Raw genomic sequence first — 22,015 nt, forward strand, 5'->3', positions numbered from 1 at the left:
TCTGTGTTGCCAAGACCAGCGAAGTCAATCGCCTTCACAAACATCTCAATTCCCTCCATCCAGACATTCAATTCACGGTTGAACAAGAGTCTAACGGGTGCCTTCCATTTCTGGATGTGGCAGTGGAAAAAACAGGGAACCATTTATCCTTCCAAGTATACAGGAAAGCAAGGCACACCAGTCGCTACCTAAACTTCTCGTCAGACCACCCTACGACTCACAAATCCTCTGTAGTGTCGACGCTCTTTCGACGCGCCCTCACGGTCTGCTCAACAAAGAAGTCACTTAAGATGGAAATCGATATTATAAAGCGAGACCTTCGGAAAAACAACTACCCTACGAGATTTGTCAACAAAATATACAAACAACTTCGTCACCCCCCTACATCCAAGAACAAAAACACCTCCAGCCGCATGTGTGTCCCGTACCTCCACGGCACGAGCGAGGTCCTTGCCCGCGTTTGAGACCGTACGGCATTGCAGTTACGCATAAACCAGTCTCAACTCTGGGCCATTTTCTTCCTCTTCCAAAGGATCGTCCACCAAAAGAAAAAGCTCAAGGCCTGATTTACCAAATTCCTTGTGCCGAATGCGACGCCTCTTATGTGGGGGAAACGAAGAACTTTCTCGAACGTCTGCGTAGACATAAGTATGATGTTAAGAAGAATGACATCCAAGGCAGCGCGCTGGCGGAACATGCTCAGAAGACCGGCCACGCCATTGGCTTTGACAGCAGCTCCATCCTCGACACAGAAAGAAACTGGAGAAAGCGGCTCTTAATAGAATCTTGGCACATACAAAATACAAGCAACAACCTGAACCGATCCACCGGAACGCTTCCAAGCAGCTATATACACGGGCTAAAATGCGCCACACACAGAAACAGAAGAAGAAAACAAAGCTAAGAGAGAAGAGAAGAAAACGACGACAGGTTGCTACCCTTGGGCCCATATACAGTCACCCGTGAACAAGGAGCCGAGCTGGCTTCGAAACGTCGGGCACATTGAAGAAATTGGTTAGAGTCTACGTTGTACTTTTTCTTATTACTTACTTAACCCGGCTAAGTTCCGCCGAAATGTTTACATTTACTTTGATTGTAGCAAATGGTAGTTAAGTTTACTATTATTTAACTGTAAGGACTTTAATTGCAATATTTTATTTCCTGATCTGTCAGTAATGTTTGACCTGGCAATATTTAACGACCAAACCTATTTTCGAAAGCAGGGGTAAAAAAAAAAAAAAAGCAACGAGTGAACGCAAAAAAAAAAAAAAACAAATTAAAAGGAACGTAGGATTTGTTTAGGTGCGCCAACAGAACGACGACGCTCTTCCGGATAATGTGCGAGTATTCGGAATTATGAAAAACCCTCATCGTCCCACTTTAGAATCGGTTCAGGCAAAGCAGTAAACTTAGGTAGAATGTGAAAGTTTTTTTAAAATATATTTTGTATACTGGAGCGTTTTTATTGGGTGCCAAGCATTTTCTGGTTTTTCCATATTTTCAGCGATTTGATGCTTAAACGCTACAAGGAAAAAACTATTGTCATACGCATGCAAAAAGAGGAGGAATAAAAAAAATGATTTATCACGCTTTGTATAAATCATTTTTATTGTCTACAGGTAGATACTGTTACATTGTTACTGCGCAGTTTTTCCCTTCTCTTTTGATTTGGCACATTGACATCCCCTTTTAGACGCTGCACTTTCTTTACTTACTTCGTTTACATTTTGAAGTTGCTTTTATGCGCAAATACGGACACTGTAGCAGCAATTTTGTACGTAAACGCATGTAAGATACGATTTTAGCATTGCTTTTAATGGCAAGACAAAATAAGCACACCGTAACTGGCCCATACTTTTTGTCATATATATATATTGTTACGAGCGTTCCAGCCGTTGTTCTTTTCCTACTGTCCGTACTTCGTCCTCTTTCTCCTAATGTCCCCGTCTGTCTTCTTTACTTTCGCCCGTTACAATCGCCTCCCTCCAAAGGGACTGTCCGTCCCGGACAGAACCAATGTAGTCATCGCGGGCCACATAAAGTTTGAGTTGACTGACATGAGCTTTTCAGAGTCCGGTGTCTTCCTCGTTGAGGCAGCGCTCGCAATTCCTCGAGGCGATATGTCACAGGACCGAGTTGCCTGCTTATTTTGAAGGGTCCGCAGTACCTTGGGAGCAATTTCTCGGATCGCTGCGGCCGTCTGAGGTGACTTCGAAGAAGCACTAAATCTTCTGAATGAAACGATGGTCCAGAACTTCCAGTGCGCAGTCGCTGGGTGAGATGTGACTGCTTGTGAAGGATGGCGAGTCGAGCTCTTTCTCTTGCTTCGTGCAGTCGCCCAGACCCCTGGCGTGGTCTGAGTTTAACTTTGGACCCAATCCCACCGCTGCCACCAAAATATTACGAGCGTTCCAGCCGTTGTTCTTTTCCTACTGTCCGTACTTCGTCCTCTTTCTCCTAATGTCCCCGTTTGTCTTCTTTACTTTCGCCCGTTACAATATATATATATATATATATATATATATATATATATATATATATATATATATATATATATATATATAGATATATATATATATGGGTGATTTCATCTCAAGTCAGGCACGTATTTAGGGTCGAATTTTTAATTTTGAGGAAAAAAATATATGTTTTGGGGCAATTCCTATAATAAAAGAAGACGCAAACAGTTATTTCGTCGGATCTTTTGTTCTCAAGTTATGGACCGTTGAAGCGGTCAAGGTGGAAATTGATGTTTTTCCAGCCTATCGGAGGTGCCATATTTCACTCCATCCCTTTTCCCTACTTTTTACGCTACATCAATATAACTTTTTGGGAACACTGTAGACATAGGCTTTTTCATGGTAATTAAGCGTCTAGGTCATAACATTCTTAATGATTTTTTTTTATTTGTCAAACCGCCTCTTTGTGACGATATTTGACGATATTTGCTGTGTGACCTAATCAACATATTTTTATGATCTTTATATCAACCTAAAGAACCAATTATGCTCTTTATTTTGAGTATAATTTCAATATTTTGCCACAAGTATATAATGCGCTACATGTGCCAGAAAAACGAATATTTCCAAAAACTAGCAAGTTTCGAGTCGATTTTCTAAAAAAAACCCACTTTTTTTTCATTTTTTATTCACAGTTAGTTAATATAGTAGTCTATTAGGAACTACCAACAAAAATTGTAATATATTGTTTGTATGGCCGCTATTAAGACTCGAATCTCGTGCTGTGTGCGTTTTGAACGGGACTTCGCACAGGCGCTTTGCTGAGCAGAATTTTGGCCAATGTAAAATTTTCTATTTAATGTTAGTACTTACCACAATATCTGAGCGTAAAAGCAAGTGAAGTAACAATATTTATCCTTACAATATTTATTTACTTGGCACTGGGGTGATTTGAAAGGTGTGTGAGCTTCGCCTTTTGTATTGACGGAGAAGTACGTAACATCTAAACTCACGGACAAACTTGAGTCACGAGGGAAAAGTCTAAGTAACCTGGCATGAATCACTGCAAATAGAAATGATTCCTAAACACATGACTAACGCATCTGAAGCCTTACATGCCACGATGACGGCACTGCGCCGTCATCGCGCGACGCAGCAGAAGTTGGTTGTACTATCTCTCCACGGGGCGCGGTGCCGCCGGGGCCGAGATGCGCTCTGATAGTAAACCGAAACTTAAAAACCCGGCGAATTCGTGCGGTTTTTCAGAAAGCCGTAAAAAAATGCGCGTGCCTTCTATCGTTCTGCAATTTGTTGATTTAGTGTTTTTTGATGATGCTGAGCAATTTTCTAATTGAAACCATGCCCTTAAACGCAATATTAAAAAAGTTAATTACGCAAAAATAATTAACATAATATTTATCCCTGACCTTGAATTTTCCTAAATGGGCCCCTGGCCCGGGACCCAAACGACACAAGCCTTTTTTCGTTGCGATAAGTAGTTTTCGCAGAAGCGATTTGGCCTGAGTTCTCTGAAACACCCTTGTATATATATATATAGACATTTTCATTTTAGTAGCTGCCTTACCAGTGGATAGAGGGCGCTGACGCACTCGGCGCCATTAGGTTGCTTCAATTTGGTTGGTTGCGGTTTGAACGTGAATGCGGCTAGGTTGGTGTTTTACGTTGTTTTTGCTTAATTTTGTGATACGATTATTTTCCTTGTAGCACACAACCAATGAAACAGTGGTATTGAGCCACTTGGAGAACTAAAAGGTGCATTTTAGCCTAAATTACGGGCTTTTTACCAACTCCTTCGATGTATCTGATTATGGTCTGTTACGAAACGCCTGACTGATTCACAGGGACGATTACCATCGTCTACGGCCGTACCCGATGGCACCCGTCTTCAGAAAAGAAACTAATGAAGAGACTAACACGTGAAGATAAAGAAGCATATCGACAGCTTGATTAGCAATGTGCTGAATCGGCCAGAACAGATGAACTCGGGAGTTTACTACTCACTGTTTGGTTTTCGTGGGCACCCAACCTTTAGTGAACTTCGCAGACTAAAAACGTATCGTGTAATGACGCAGATAATTCATATTGTAGCGATGAAAAGAAGAACGAGGCCTAAGGTCGCGCGATGCGAGCGCTCGGCAAAGCAGTTCGAAGCAAGCCAGCAAAGAAACCGGACGTCTTGTCCGGCTAATAAACAGCTGGCAAGCGGAACCCGCTCCATTTGGTGTCAGAACTGGAGCTCCGCTCTGGTCACTGCCTTCCCCGGATCATGGAACCTGCTTCCGACCCTCAGCGGAACCACACCACCAATACTACCGCCGGAAAAACGGCCCTGTCGGACCCACAAGCTTCTCAACCCACGGTTTTAATCACGAACCACTTGGAGCGACTCGAGGCCTTCTACGCCGCGCGGGAGAGCAACCTTCTGCAGAGCTCAACGTCAGTGCTTCAGGAAATGACCGCCTCCCTCACCGACCGTCTGGAGCGCTTAGAAGCCCGGCTCCCCGCACTCGAGGAACCTCATACCGGTATCGTTCCAGCCCAGGCCCTCGTCGGACTCCCAAGCACGAGGCTAAAACTATCAACATACGACGGTACCACTCCTTGGGGACCTTACAAAACATAATTCATCCTCATCGCTGATGCGAACAATTGGGGTGAGGCTCAAAAGGCTCAAGCCTTGGCCGCTCATCTTGCCGGACCAGCGTTGAGTATACTGCATCACCTGCCATCTGACGCTCGCCAATCCTACTAGGCCTTGGTCGCAGCATTGGACGAACGTTTCAAGGACGGGCCGCTCCGCTATCTCCACCATGCACACCTCCGCAACCGCCTGCAGTCAGCGGTTGAAACGATCTCTCAACTCGCCGATGACATCGAACGTCTAGCGCGTCTTGCCTTCCCGGCTGCCCAGAGGACACAATTCAAGCAGTCGCCACCATGGCATTCATCGATGCTATTTCGTCTGTCGACGTGCAAGACGCCGTTCGCTTAGCACGCCCCAGACTCTGCAGGCCGCACACACTTGTGCCCTGGAGGTAGAAGCTGCTCGACAGGCCTCTCAATCCACGTCACTGCGACCCTTTATGTAACCACAGACACCAGCTATGAAAATGCAGGCGACTCCAGCTCTCGTGTGCTGGAACTGCAATGAGCCAGGTCACACGCGGGCACAATGTGCTAAGAACGACCCTCGTATTGCTAGCCGGACCCGAATAATGCCAACGCAATGGAGAATAACATCAACTCGTGCCTTGGCCTCGTCCATGGCATCTATCTACCTCCAGGGTATCGTCGACGGTGTGCCCGTGCGCGCACTTGTCGATACGGAGGCAACAACATCTGTCATCCGCCCTGAAGTTCTGAAGACGAACCGACTCGTCCCACCAAACCCCGAAAAATACGCTCTGCAAACCGCCACCGGGGAGATGGTAACTGTACTGGGCTGCACAACCGTGCCTTTTAGCGTGGGAAGCCTTCAAGTTACGCTGCCTGTTGTCGTCGCGGCTGTGGATAAGCAATGCATCCTCGGCGTCGATTTTCTTAAGGCACACAAGTGTGTACTCGACTTCAACGCTGGGCTTCCGCATTTGGGAACTGATTCTTTTCCCTTGGGTGCTGCCACGGTAACGGTGCTCTGTGACAGCGGGATGCCAATAAATCCCACGTCCCCGTGTCTGTGCTTCGTATTGTCTACCAACTTAGCTGCGCACTTGTTGCCACTCTACCCGAGGGCAACTTTCGGGCTGGACAAGACAGACGCTGATCAGCTTCGGCAGTGACTTGAACGATTTCCAAACCTTTTTCAGCAGAGACAATACAGATTTGGGGCTGACGTCAGCAGCAACTCACCAAATCGTGACATGAGATGCTGCTCCTGTACGGCAGCCTCCTCGGCGCGTTCCTCTCGCTCAGAGGTCATGTGTCAACGACATGGTGAAGACGATGCTACAGCAGGGCGTGATTGAGCCGGCATGTTCCCCTTGGTCTTCACCAGTTACACTAGTGAAGAAAAAAGGACGGGTCAACACGATTCTGCGTAGACTACAGACGACTTAATGAAGTCACTAAGAAAGACTCTCTTCCTTTGCCTCGAACCGATGACATCTTGGACGCTCTTGCGGGATGCACGTGGTTTTCTGCGCTTGACCTCAAGAGTGAATATTGGCAGGTCCCAGTACATCCGGGCGATCGCGAGAAGACTGCATTCACCACAGGTCATACCAATTCAGAGTTATGCCATACCAATTCATACCAATTCAGAGTTATGCCATTTGGACTCTGCAATGCTCCGGCTATATTTCAGAGACTAATGGAATCTGTTTTGAACGGTCTTATAGGCACAATCTGTCTCGTATATCTGGATGACATTGTTGTCTTTGGCAAAACATTCTCTGACCATCTGGCGAACCTCAAGAGAGTGTTTGCACGGCTACAACTTGCAAATCTGAAGCTGACACCGAAGAAATGTTCGTTGTTCACCAGACAAGTCGAATACCTCGGCCACATCATTTCAACGAATGGGGTTTCCTCGGACCCTCGCAAATTATTTGCTCTTGCTGAGTGGCCGACACCGACATCCATCACTGACGTACAGAGCTTTATCGGGCTGGCATCTTATTACCGAAGATTCATCCCCAATTTCGCTCACCTTGCCAAACCGTTGTATGCCTTGACAGAAAAAAAACCAAGTTTCTCTGGTCTCCAAAATGTCTGCACGCATTTGAGACATTAAAAACAGCACTCACGTCTCCACCAACGCTTGCCTACCCAAAAGACACCACAGCGTTCATACTCGACACCGATGCTAGTGCTTTGGCAGTTGGCGCAATGTTATCGCAAGAACAGGATGGGCATGAACGCATCATCGCTTATTATAGCAAAGTGTTCACCAAGCCTAAGAGAATTTACTGTACCACCCGACGCGAACTGTTGGCTATCATCAAGGCCGTAACTCATTTTCATCATTATTTATTGGGCCGGAAATTCATTATTCGTACCGACCACGCATCCTTAACCTGGATGCTAAGCTTCAAGACCCCTGTCGGGCAGGTCGCCCGATGGCTGGAGCGTCTTCACCAATACGACTTTGAGATTCAACATCGAGCTGGCGCGCTTCACACAAATGCTGACAGTCTTTCACGACGACCGTGCAAGGACAAGTGCAAACAGTGTTTAAGCATTGCAAAACGCAGCTTCATGCCAATCAACTCACTGCAGAACCTGCCTTACAATAACGAAGCGTGGGCATTGGAAAACCTTCGAGTCGCTCAACTTGACAATCCAGATATTGGCCCCCTGGTCAAATGGAAGAGGAAGTATAACAGACCTCGATCTAAAGAAGTGTCCGGTTTGTCTCCTGCCATCAAGAGTTACTTGGTTCAATGGGATTCTCTGTTTCTGCACGACAACCTTCTCTACCGACGCTGGGAGTGAGGTGCTGGCGGTTCTGTCGTCTGGCAGCTGCTGTTGCCACGCAAGCTCTGCTCCCAGGTATTTCAACAACTGCACAGTAGCCCAGAAGGAGGACACTTTGGTGTGAGCCACACGATCAAAAAGATTCGCCAACGGTTCTACTGGCTGCAATGCTACAATGACGTAAAGCAGTCGTGCCGTCAGTGCGACATGTGTGCATCGCGTAAAGGACCCCACATAAAACAACGGTCACCACTACAAGAAAATGTGACGGGGGCACCCTTTGAGCGTATCGGCATCGACTTACTGGGGCCGTTTCCTCGGTCTAACTCTGGAAACAGGTTCCTGCTCGTAATTGTAGACTATTTCACGAAGTGGCCCGAAGTTATTCCCATTCAAAGTCAGACCGCCTCCGAGATCGCCGACGCTCTCGTAAAGAATTGGATTACCAGGTACGGAGCCCCACTGAGCATCCACTCAGACCAAGGAAGGAGCTTTGAATCGAGAGTCTTCCCAGAGGTTTGCGAGATTTTCAATATCACAAAGACGAGAACGACGCCCCTTCACCCGCAGTCGAACGGTCTGGTGGAGAGGATGAACCGCACCATTTTACAACATCTATCGATGTTTGTAAATGATCGCCAAGACGACTGGGATAACATCGTGCCTCTGTTTCTGTGCGCATACCGTACAGCTGCTCATGAGGTCACCAGCTACACGTTCGCCACGATGCTATTTGGCCGTGACCTTCGTATGCCCTGTGAAATTGCCATCCCACGAGCATCAGAACCGGCCAAAGACCATGTGTCTCACGTAAGCGACCTGAGAGCGAACCTAGAACGGATGCATGCATTTGCCCGACAACGTTTGGCAAGTGGGCTTGCTCGTATGAAAACTCAGTACGACGCACATGTCGCAACACGCCCGTTCTCAGCAGGTGACAAGGTATGGCTGTAGAACCCCATCCGGAAAAGAGGACTGTCTCCGAAGCTTCAGCGCCATTGGCAAGGACCCTTTACGATCGTCGAACGGTTCACCGACGTGGTATATCGCATACGTCGCAATGGGCGCGTTCAGTAGCGGCCCCGGAGTCAAGGAGTCACTGACTCCTTCCACTGGACGGCCAAAAGTCACTTCCGGTGCACGTAACTCCGGGGCTTCGGAGTCAAGCTCCGAAGCACCGAGTCCGGAGACGGTGCACGTAGAGTCAAAGGAGCTAAAGTGACGTCATTTCCTGACTGGTGACGATTTCCGGCGCTAAAAGAGGAAAAAACAAACAATATGGCGGGATAAGCTGCTTCGGTTCTGTCGCGGGTGCGCGGTTTGCTCGCTTTTGTTAATGAAAAGTGCTCAAGGTAAGACGAATAACGCGTTCGAATATCTTTTTGAGGTAAGGCTCTTTCGGAAAATGCATTGGACCGTATTTTGTTTGGTTTGAATATGCTAATAAACAACGCAAACGTTCATTTGACGCGCCGTGTCTTGATCGCCGTTGCACGGAAACTCGGTAATATTGACGATAGTCCTGTCCGCGCGCAACAGAGAAAAACAGGGTATGAACGCGACTTTGGAAGCCGGTTGGACACTCACGCAGAGCATGATACCGATTAATGTTTTGTTTGCGTAGCTAAATCGGGGTGCACGTTGGCTGAGGCTCGCTTCGGCCGACAAAACCTTGATCGCCGAGCGCGGCCGAACTTCCCGTGTGTATACAAATACATTTTATAGGAAGTTCGTTACGAAGGGCAGAACAAACTTATGGCCGTATAAAAGTATCGCAACCGGCGGGGTAGATTCGCTGAGCTCTGTATTTTGCGTGTACTGACGACGATTTTTGTCGGCTTTTATAACAGTAGCTGCCTTTGCACAGCCAAGCGAAGGGCTCGATCGCGTTGCATCGCTTCGAACAGCAGCGCTGATGTGTACAATCACCCGCTTTTTCTTCAATGACCTTGTAAAGACTTCTTCAATACCGGCGTCAAATAAAAGCGATCGTGCTCGCCATCGTCTGCTTCCAATTTATTCGGAGACCGTCTGGCACAAGGGAGGAAGCGGAAGTTGCGTAGAAGCAGGTTTGGAGCCGCGGTTTTTTTTGCCGTTCAGTAGGCGCTCCGATGACTCCGACTCGAGGCACTCCGTTCGGAGGCAAGGGAGGCGGTACTGAACGCGCCCAATGATCGATCACGGCTGCTCGTGGTTCACCGTGACCGGCTATCACCGTACGAAGGATTTCGTTAATTCTCACTACAAGGAGAGGAAACAAAATGGGAGGGGAGATAATGTAGCGATGAAAAGAAGAACGGAGGCCGAAGGTCGCGCGATGCGAGCGCTCAGGCAAGCAGTTCGAAGCAAGCCAGCAAAGAAACCGGACGTCTTGTCCGGCTAATAAACAGCTGGCAAGCGGAACCCGCTTCATTATAAACAAATATTATCGTCTCCGCCTCTTTTTTTAAATAGAAATTTCTTAAATTATCAACCCTGCTAAAGTACTCATAAACAGCATTTCGCAATATTGGCCCTAGGAAATAAATTATTTTGATATGAACCTTTGCTTACTCATTATATGATATAAGTGACAGGCTTGTCAAATTAAATCTGGCATTTGTCTTTCGTAAAATTGGCCAAATAAAATTAAAGGGCGCAGGAGGAGAAATACCTCGGAACGTTTGACTGAATTCAAGCGCTAGGCGCCCCTTCACGAACCTGTGTGAACAAAACCGCTTTGTAAATTTCGACGTCGCCAGCCACAAAAAGGAAACCTTTATTTGCCATCGCCAATCCTGGACTCGAGTAATTGTTCAGACGGCTATTTCTTTTTTTTTTTTTTGTCGTCAAATAGTCAAATCTTGCGGATCTTAGATACTATAAAAAAGTAAAACAACGTACGCAAAAAAAAAAAACACCAAAAAAAAAAACGTCATTATTTGGCATGCACCAAATCCTAACCGCGTTTCGGATTGGCAAAGAGAAACGACGTTATTTCTTTGTGCACGCTATTATAAAACTCACTACTGTTAAGTATATGTCACAGTTTCTTACGCGGGAAGTCCAAACCTTTGTGTTAAAATAAATTAACTGGGTGGCACTGGTTATCTGAATATAATCCCTAAATCACTTAAAGGACTGCCAAAATCAAAACGAGCACGGCGTACAATTTTTTTTTTTTTTAATTTCATAAGTAAGTTGACCAACCGAATGTTTACGCCGCAGAAAAAAGCTTGAGAACCTCATACACATGTAGGTGTGATATTATGAACAGACAAATTGCCTGATGTTGACGTACCATAACTTTCAGCATCAGATAAAATATAAGTTAAACGTTCGTTGTCTATCTCCTCCGCGATTCCCCACATAATCAAAAGAAACTGTTTTTGATATACTATGAATACAAAAAACGAAATTTTCAGGAAATAAAAGAGTCTCCTTGTGCTGAGTATTCTTGACGCCTTCCGATCCTCAATGCGGGATATAAATATACGCGCTTCTTAATGAGGGTGTTCCGCCACTATTAGTAAACAAACTTGAGTTGTCATAAGGACCTTTGAACCCTCATGATGTCTTAGTCGTGGAGTAGACGTATCGGACTACGGTTTCCGAAGTAAGTCAAGAAAGCGCGGTGAAACGCGACGAAAAACACAAATACAAAGCATCCGCGAAGGCGCGGAGGGGAGAGCGGAGCAGCAAGTTGAAGAAACCTCATGGCTGCCGCGTAACGTGATTCCACGATGGCAGCGCCCATGCGAAGGAGGATGAAAAGGTCTATATATATTGTTACGAAGATGTACAGCCGGCAGCAAATGACAATGACGCGTCCACTCAATGAGATAGAAAGGATTTAATGGAAGCTGGGCCGTGCGCGCGGAGCCTGGCGCGAGATGGTCAGGCACGCCACTGCCCCAGCGTCGTCGTCTTCGTCGTCACTTCATATATATATATATATTTGATATGTGCCCGAGCTTGCTGTGTTTTGATATTTTCTCCCTTCTAGTATCAAAGATTGCACCTGCTTGAGAACGAATTCTTCTGTACCTGTGAATTCGACGTATCTTCCGTCCCACTTTTTGAGCGGGACAGATTTATGCACCATGCAGAATGAGAAATATACAGTTTGTGACGTAAGTGCCCCTTGTTTATTTTCTTATTCAATCGTGTGTTAGAATAAAGCTTTTCGTACTTTCGGTAATAAACTAAACGGTATGCATATGTGGCTTTTTCAATATAGAACCAAAAGATAACTTTATCAGCCTTATCCCTAGTTATTCCTACTTTTCAGCCTTATTCCTAACCTTTGGTTCAGTCAGCTTTATTTTACAATTCTGATTGAGACATCAAAAGTCATTCTTAGGGTAATGTTTAACCTCTGCAATGAGAAAACCGGATTCTTTGGTGTCGTCATCGGCTCATAAAGGTTCTAATTTTTGAAAAAATTTAACGCAATTTTACTATTAAAGTAAAGAAGGTGCAAATAAAGTATTTAAAAAGTTTCAAATAATATGACCTTGACATGACATATAAACGATCTTATGCTGTAACAGAAGAGTAAGCACGCCTAGGTTTACGGAAATAAAATGTTTATAAATTAAAAAAAAGAGACACCATGATGTTTCATTGTGAGAAACGCAAGGTAAGTCCGGCACCATGGAGGTAGTAAGCTTCTTGAGGTGATATGGCGCCACCAAAGGTGAAAACGGAAATGTAGAGGGACACGCTCCCAACGACGCCCAAAACCACACCTGTTGTGGTCACCCTCGGGTGTCCAAAACAACTGTGGTTTTGGTTGTCGTAGTGGACGTATCCTTCCACACTTCTGGCTTCACCTCTGATGGAATGTAATGTCGCCTCAAGAAGATTCCTACTTCCATGGCGAGGACCCTGAGGTTCTGTCCGGTATTTGACTTATCAGCCCACTAAATCCCGAGACGGAGGCCAACGGAGATGCCTCCGGCTCGGGTTTTAGTTTGTCGATTAAAAACCAGCTCTCCTGCTTAATAACGCAGTTTTAATTTTTCTCATAATCTCGCTGCATATTCTCGCATGCGCTGTAACGCGGGGGAGATTTGTCACAAATAATTGGTTGGTTCTGTTTTTGAGGGCATGGGCCGATACCACCTAGAAGACAAGATACTGCACGATTGTTACTGCATTCTGTATTCGCCCCAAACGTCAATCACTCCGAAGCTCGACGGGAGTACAATGTTCAACTAATCAAAACCCTGCCTTTTCCGGTTTTTCGGTTTGATGGTACAACACGCACGGGTTGCTAGGCGGGACTAGGCTAGAGGAAAAGCAAGGCTGCCATTTCGCTTGACGCGAGCCGCGCCATGTAATTCCCGGTTTTGCGTTTTGATGTCGGTATCGGCCCCGGCGGGGAGTGACGAGTTTTTGTTGGTTTCCTTCGATAAAATTTGACCCCAACGAAATAGCGGCGTGGGATTGCGCGTTGAAGGTGGTTGACCTGTCGGGCCCTGCTAGGGCTTGGGAGGCAAATGAGCATACGCGTCTACTTTAAACGATTTGAATTTCATGAGAACCTGACTTTCGCAAATTTCTCGACCTAAATATTACCGCGAAAAATAGATCCCGCGAATCTATTACTCCATGGTAAAAAAATACATAGCAAACCACTCCTTATTGCAAACTTTTCTTCCCGCAAATTATTGCCAAAATTTGCGAAATATCGAGCCCACAAAAATAAAGTCGTTCACAGAATGCGGAGCTCACTTCGTTGCAGGTCAATCACCTTAATTGCACATCAGATTGATACGTTGCCGATTCATAAGACAGAAAAACTATCCCTGTACCAACATCATCCAGAATGTTTGCCGACTGTGTTCCTTGACACGAAAAAACGACAATCCCGGTCGCTACGAGCCTTCGCGGTGGCGCAGATTTTTATTGCAACTTCCGCCCTTCTCTGACATGGCGCGCATACGGCGCCGCGTCAGTCTGTATTTTCTTTGGCAACTAGATGAGTTGCGCGCGATTTACCTGTTAAATGGGTCGCGCGCCGGAATTCCGCCATGAAAATTCTGTGATGACACTTTTGGAGAACGCTAGGGGCACTGCAGCCAGCAGGCAAATTAGCGTTCCTCAAAAGTTTTCGAGAGCTTGCATTACAAAGAGTTTCCGATTTTTCGATCGGGGTCAAGCAATTTATGTGCCGCATTTACAATACGAGCTGCGAGGAGGTGACGAAAGGGCTTACCGTCTGCAAAGGCCTCCGCCTGTCCTGCTGCTTTCCTCCTCGCCACACGAAAACGCAGTGCATGCGCACTTACGAACGGTCGCCGCAGGAGGAGTCCTCCATTAAATTGCAAATACATTCCCATGGCTTGAGATGGACCCATTCTTCAATCTAGGCTCTCTAAAATTATCATCCCGCCTATCGACCCTCTTTCATGATTGCGCGCATGATTGCGTGCATGGGACGCCCATCACACTTCCCCTTCTATACACCATTACCAAAGGTAGGAAGTGACAGCCTACGAACGCCATCCATTGCTGCGCATTTCGTTTGTGTTCGGGCAACCAGCTTATAACATACATAGGCTGTATTTCGTCCGACCAAAAGCACGTTATCATCAAACAAACATCCAAAAGTACCCCACCCGTTTTCTTTACGCACCCCCTTTCCTTCGTAAACGAAGACATGGCGTCCTTGAACGTCCCTAGTCCAGCCCGTTCATATACATATAACACACAGAAACAGCAATGGGGCCGCGTTAACCAAAGTCACGACAGGATAGGGATGGGAAACGTCTCTTCGATTTCCAAAACAATGACGCTCTCGGCGCTTCTCCAAAACAGCGAGGATACCGTGTCTTGCGCCTTTTCATCGACGGAACGAGGCATATCCCAGAGCCATCTGAGGCGTTCCACCTAACGTTGCGGACGTAATCTTCTTCATTGAAAGCCCATCTTCGATTGGCCTGTCACAGCGAGTCCGTCTAGTAGTTCAGGTATCGCCACATTTTTCTTCGGACATGCCCGCGACCTGCGGTGGCTTCTCCACCTAGCCTTTGGGCTGAAACGGGAAAGGAATGTAGTCGACCACCCTCAATTGGTACCAAAAAGTAGCAGAGCCACAAAAACTAGAGAGAACGTCGACGTACTGGAAAACAAACCTAGAGCCAGTGACAGGTTAAGAGTGCAAGGGAAACTCCTCTCTCTCTTTCTACTTTAGCAGAGCGGACGCTTGAGAAAAGGCGAATTTCTCTGCAGCATTCGCTCTGCTCAACTGGAAAGAGGTGGGTGGAGTTTCCCTTAACTCTTAACCTGTCACTGGCTGTAGCAACGTGCAAACATTAAACCTAATGGCCTTGTTTTCCACCCAAGAAGCCCTCAAACCCATTTACAACCAGATTCCAATGTCTGTTCATAGATGGCGCCACATCGGAGGAAAAGGGTGGATCGGCCATCGGAGCGCGTGACCTCTCTAGAGCTATTGCATGTGCCCCGTTTGAGGAGCATATAAAATCTCTAGACTTTACGGTTAGCATGTATACATTTACTCTTCGTTAGAGTAACCGTATAGGGTTCCGCCACTGGGTTACTCTGGTAGGCATTCCTGAGTTATTATACATGAGCGAGCCCACACGCTCCGCTAGAACATTTTGTTTCGTCAGCACGCTGCGAAGTGGCATACGCAAGGACATACGCGCATTTCTTCCTGCCTTCGTACACCGGTATTGCGCTCTTTTTGGGACGCTGCAAACACGTCAGAGAAAGAGCAATTAAATGACGGAGCCAGAGTGTCACCTTCCTTTTTGCTTTCGCCGCCAACTCCTCATTGGTGGTGAAGGAATTACAAGTGCTAAATTTTACTTTTGCGCTTGTGGGGAAGCTGCCTTGAAGAAAACGGGGTATGGAGCGGAAACACACACATGTTTCGTCTTGCACTCGCGAAATATAGATCTTGACGAACAGGGGAAGCTTCTTGAACCTTTGGACATAGTGTGCACCACGCCGCCAGTTAGATTGTGTAAATGTGGCATTTAGATGACGCGAGCGCAGTTGCAAAGCGGCTGTGAGCAAGCAGACGACACGTTAACCACGAGGGCTAAGCTCGTCCGCGTTCTTCCAAGGTACCTGAGAGAGGCACAACGGCCTATTGCACGGTGAACGGCACCTCATGTCGTCGTGCCGCCGTGTCTCCTGCAAAGGCAACGTTCCCTTCTGCCGCGACACTTGAAGTAAGAATTTGAGACCGTTCGGATACCCTGCTCTGCAAGCAGAACATGCACAGTTCTTTAGTCAGAAGGACAGTCGCGGTTAATCTCCACCGCACTAGGGGGGCTTTACTACAAGTTATGACTTGAGAGCAGGAAAGGCATCATATTTGTCTTCTAGGTGGCATTGCATGGGCTCATTTGCTTATCACAAAAGTACAATCTATATTATATAGACTATACTCCTTACTCTTCCGCATTTTGAAGAATACTTTCTGAATTGTCAAATCACATAAAATCAGTTTTTCAACGCTTTATGACTGGGATTGCTGTCCCTCTAGTATTTGAATGAATCAAAACAAACTTCTGTTTCTACGTTCAGATCTGGCTCTCTGTACCTAAGACTGACACTTCATACAATATGAAGTATATAAATATAACCTGGTGTTTTAAACAGGGTTAATTTTTTTCCGGAACGTATGAATGAACGTTGTGATGGTGTTATCAAAGAACAGCTTTCTGAGCTATAAGATATTACAATACGTATGCTTTCTCCCTGGATCTCGTGGTTCTCAAGATCGTCCATTTTATGACAAGTAAATCTCAGCATACTTCTGTTTTGAAATTGGAAGCCTATCATAAATGCGCTCTAATTTATGTTACAATCTTAGGTGGTAAATTTAGTGTTGGCCATTACCCAGTCTGAGCCACTGTCATGTTCGCCCTAATTGCGTCACGCACTGTTAGCACTTTGTCCTATATAAAAGATTTTGTTTTCTCCCAAATCTGGCACACAGCACACACAAGCGTTCGTGTTTTCTTGCTTCGTTGCTTGCTGTGAAAAAGGCACGAAAGGAAAATGGTCTGTTATTCTTGCCCCCGATGGCACACAAAGTAAAGAATGCCAGGTGCGTAAATCTACATATTAGAGTTTAATTTAGAAAGTTTTTTTTGTGGCACATGGGGACACTTCTAGATCTTTCATAAAACAAAAATACAGTTCTGCTTTTTTCGCTTAAACGGATACTGGGCATCTCATCGAACGCTGTTTCATCGAATCGACTAACGTTTCATCGAACCGACTAACGTTTCATCGAACGTCGCTTCACCAAATTTCAGAGCATTAGACTGCTTTCTAGATGTTCTACTCTCGCCTCTAAGTAGTTTTCACAATGCCGTCGAATCACCAGTACTAAAAATACTACCCTGCACACTTTTTCAAACAAACCTTGTTTACTGAACCATCGAACAGAACAAAACTTACGTGGGTGTACTACTTACAGTTTTCAGGTAAGATAAGTGACTGTTCTCCACCACATACTTTCTTCCCTTTTTATCTCCCTATTTTTTTACGCAAGAGAGTACGCCCTGAAAAGGAATATAACTATTCTTCACTATATCTTTGTATTTTTTATTTATCTGTTTAATTTTGTTTTTATTTTACCATAAAAAAGTAGCTTTCTGTTTAAAAACCAGTCTTAGGTAGTAACGCGTTACTATTACCAGTAACCCGTTACTGTAACTTCGTTACTTTTACGGCAACTTGTAACTGTACCGAGTTACTTTTTAAGAATGTAACTTGTAACTGTAGTTCTATTACTTTTTCTGAGGTAACGATGAAAGTAACGACGTTGCTTTTGTCGTTACTTTTCAGTTCTTTGTGAATAATATATCATTGAAAGAGTATAATGCAGCTATTCCTTGCACTTCCCAAACTGTCTGTTCCGACATTTCGAGCGTCAGCTGGCGTTGCACAAACTTGAGAATACGCTCTTTCTCGCGAGTCACTATCCGAATATAGCCACGAGTAGATTTGATGAAAAAAAAAAGTAGTTATCTTTATGCACTTGCTTGTACTTTGTGACTGAACACTTACATCTTAGTATATTGAAGCACTATCTCGGTTGCGGTTTTTCTTTTTTCGGCGGACGCTTTTTAATCGGGTGAATCAACCGTGAAACAACAATACGCGCGGAGGGAACTTCGTATGTTTCGTATTTTGATTAGCGCCACTACTCCGCAGTGCGCATCCTTCGTATTTTGATTTGCGCCACTACTCCGGCGTGGTTTCAACGGTGGAAGCAAAATTTACTGCTGTTTGCGCAGGGCTTGTTTCTGGTTTGCCGGGTACGAACAGAAATATATCAAAGGAGTGAATAAACCCAGCGCAACCGTCAACGAGCCAACAATGTGCTAGTGCTACCAAGGATTGGGATGTTGATGAGAACAAAGAACTAGCATATGGCCGGCGCACAGAGAGTATTTTGCTGTGGTGAAGGTAGTTGTTAACTATTTGACCGCAGTACGCAAACTTTGCAACAAGGAGTACTCCGAAAACAAGTTTTCGGTTTCATATCTGAGAAACCACATCCTGTTGAATTTTGGTCTTTATTCTTTTCATAATATTGACTAATTTACCAGCTAAATTATTAAGTTTGAATTTACCGCTATGATGAAAGCCGACTGATTCGTGTCTATACGTTTTTCTTTCAAACACTAGTTTGTTTCTTAATTTTTGTGTTATAGAAAAGTAACTGAAAAGTAACGTCGTTACTTCTTGAAAGTAAATGTAACTGTAACGAGTTACTTTTTTGTTGCGGTAACTGTAATGGTAACTTCGCTACTTTTTTCTGAAGGTAATTAACTGTAACGAATTACTTTTTAAAAGTAACTTACCAATGACTGTTAAAAATATACGTTGTAAAGCCGGCAGGTTTATGGTTCCGCCGACTACGAAAAATAATAAAGAAGGAAGACAGGTTTCTTTTTTTTTTTCTTCTGTTTTATGGGATATTGAGACCGGTCATTGCTTTAAAAGCACGGTTTTGTGCGTGAAGCAAGAGGCGTAGCCAGGAATTCTTTTTAAGGGGGGCTGAGGTGCCAGGGATGTCCATGATTTTGGGAAGGGCGGGGGGAGTGCATGTGTATATATTAAAGAATAGACTGGATTATGAAAAAAGGGGCGGAGTATGTGTGTTAAAACTTTATTGCCAGAAAGACGCCCCATCCGTCCGTCTCTAAGAAGAGGGTCCGATGGCCTTCATCACCCGGGGCCCTTAAAGAGCAACTCCGCTTCATTTTTGTTAAAAAAAAAAAAAAAAAAAACAAACAAACAATGTAGTTCGCATCAGTATCACTTAGGAAGGCCACACGCCAAATATTACGACGTAGTTTTGTCTAAATGTTTCTTAAACGGTCCGGCAAACTTTGCAACTCGCCAAGTTGCCGAAATCGGCAGACTCGAGGGGTCGAATTGAGGCGCAACCAACAGCGCAGTCAAGGCTACGGCGTGGGCAAAGCCAACATTGAACTAAACGTCATTACCATTGCCCCCCTTTGCTTGTTTTTTACTTCTCCGGGCAAGCGTATCAGGTGACGTCAGCAACGTCTCAATACGGGCCTCAGCGGTGTCCATGTGATTGGCGTAACTCGCTTGCGCAGCGCGCGTTTTGGGAGCCGTTCGGCCGCCCCACCGTGGCCCCGCCGTTGCCACCGTCTTCGACGTCAAAACCGCCATTGTTGTCTCACAGTTTGTGATTATCGTCTCTCGGAGTTCAAGGTTCAAGGTTCAAGGTGTTTATTTGCACAACTTCCACACAGCCGAGCGCCTGAAGCAGCCAAAAGGCAGAAGCCCGTACAACCAAGTGCTGGCTGCCTTCTCGGCTGTGTGTTCACAGCTGAAATGATGAAGATAAATCTACAAATGAAAGGAAGGAAGAACTGGTAGTTACACAAAATTATCGAGCTCTGAGGGCACGCGACACAGTCCTGCTAAAGTCGTGGACACTACGTGTGCAGACTAATGCCGCAGTTGTGCAGATGTCGAATGCCGTAGACACCAAAACGTGGTGAAGAGTGCGGTGCAGACGACACTTGCGCCTGGTACCCGCCCGCCCCAATCCAGCCCGTCGTCGCGTAGAGGATCGCGTGGCATCTTGTACCACGTGATGGCCAAGTTCTTGGCGGCCTGAGGCCAATGTTGCCGGATGGAGCCGAAGTTGCAGTTTCGATTTCTGCTCATGTTTGAGTTAGACTTAAAAATAAATATCCCATTTTTCGCGAAGTAAATGACGTAGTGTCTTTTAGTAGGCCATTAACTTTAATGCGAAATCACTCCTCATCCCGAAATCTTCGGAATTGAGCGGAGTTGCCCTTTAAGTGTCGACTGGACGTGAGCGGCCAGGGACCTCTGGAAGAGGAGAATGAGGGGCGCCGAGAAAGCGAGCCGCTGCACCAGTGTCCCGGGGCGCTGACGAGGGGGAGGAAGGCAAGAGCATTGGAGTGGCAGTGGAGGAAGAAAGAGCAGTCCCAGAGGAGGTAAAGGGTGTTTGGAAAGCACCCGCAATAGGGGTAAATGGGCCGCCCAATTGACCGTTCATAATATACAGGGTGTTTTTTTTTTATTCTTACACATTTGTTTAAAAAACAAACCGTGAAAGCTACACTAATGCGGTTAATGCAGGTGGGTTGTACGGCCAGGTGGACATTATGTGGGTGGCTAATCTTTGCGATAAGTCGGCTAATTAATTAAAATTCGTTAATTAACTTTTAAGTATTGGAATTAGACATATGATTCCAATTGAAAACTTGTAGAGCATCATCGAAAACCACTAAATCATCTTTTTTTGGAATGATATAACGCCGGGGAAACATTTTACAGCGTTCTGTAAAAACGCTCCATTTGGAGGCGTTTCTAGATTTCGGTTTCTTATCGGAGCGCATCACCGCGCCCGCGGTCCTGCTCCCCAGTGGCTGAGACGCGCAACACACGTGCGCCGTACTTCCCTCCATTCTACGAGGGAGGCGAGGAGGTGGCCTCGCGCCGCGACCACCGGGGAACAGGGTCACGGGCGCGTAGATGCGCTTCGATAAGAAACCGAAATCTAGAAATGCGTTAAAATGGAGCGTTTTTGCAGAACGCCGTGAAATGCTGTCCCGGCGTTATATCCTGCTAAAATAGTTGATTTAGGGGTTTTCGATGACGCTCAGCAAGTTTCTTATTGAAACCATATGTTTAATTCAGTAATTAAAAAATTAACGAATTTTAATTAAATAGCCAACTTATCGCAAAGATTAGCCACCCACATAATGTCCGCCTGGCCGTATAACCCACCTGCACAAACCACATTAGTGTAGCTTTCATGTTTTTTTTTAAACAAATGTGTATGAATAAACAAAAACAACCTGTATATACATATATATATATTCGTCTGCATATGTTCGTTTATTTCCTCCTTAGAAACCACGTGCGATGATGTGAAGTGCCCGTGTTATACAGGGTGTTTTTTTTTTTTTAAGCTTAACAGATTTGTTTAAAGAAAGCCGTGAAAGTTACACTTATGCCGCTTGTGGAGGTGAGTTATACGACTAGGGGGACATATTATAGGAGGCTAATCGTAACAATCAGTCGACTAATTAATTAAAATTCGTTAATTAGCTTTTTAATTAATGAAAATAGACATATGGTTCCAATTAGAAACTTGCTCAGCGTCATCGAAAACCACTAAATCAGGCATTTTCAGAAAGACTTTCGGCGGGTGAGAAGCGTGGTATTGTACTAAAGTTACCACTCGTGGAGCAGGTATAAGGCTGGCACTAGATAAAGAGGCGGAAAAATCGCGCGGACGCCTTATCGCAACCGCTAGCTTTGTACCTGCTCCACGTGTGGTAACTTTAGTGCACTACTGCACTTCTCACGCGCTCAAAGTCCTTCTAAAAATGACTGATTTAGTGGTTTTCGATGACGCTGAGCAAGTTTCTAATTGCAACCATATGTCGATTTTCATTAATAAAAAGTTAATTAACGAATTTTAATTAATTAGCCGACTGATCGTTACGATTAGCCCCCTATAATATGTCCCCTAGCCGCATAACTCACCTCCACAAGCGGCGTAAGTGTAACTTTCATGTTTTTTTTTAACAAATCTGTTAAGCTTAAAAAAAAAAAAACACACA

General features: G+C 45.3%; 1 protein-coding gene across 1 annotated transcript in view; it reads left to right on the plus strand.

Annotated features, from left to right (window-relative positions):
* LOC120843382 overlaps positions 1–22,015 on the plus strand; it is a 107,970-nt gene that overhangs the window by 80,182 nt on the left and 5,773 nt on the right. Inside the window, exons 8-9 of the mRNA XM_040214740.1 lie at positions 11,881–12,007; positions 16,828–16,968. Coding sequence (XP_040070674.1) covers positions 11,881–12,007; positions 16,828–16,968 — 268 coding nt within the window. The remainder of the gene's footprint in view (positions 1–11,880; positions 12,008–16,827; positions 16,969–22,015) is intronic.

This window comes from Ixodes scapularis, unplaced genomic scaffold (genome assembly GCF_016920785.2).
Source record: "Ixodes scapularis isolate PalLabHiFi unplaced genomic scaffold, ASM1692078v2 PGA_scaffold4__175_contigs__length_147842914, whole genome shotgun sequence".
NCBI classification, from domain to species: Eukaryota; Metazoa; Arthropoda; class Arachnida; order Ixodida; family Ixodidae; genus Ixodes; species Ixodes scapularis.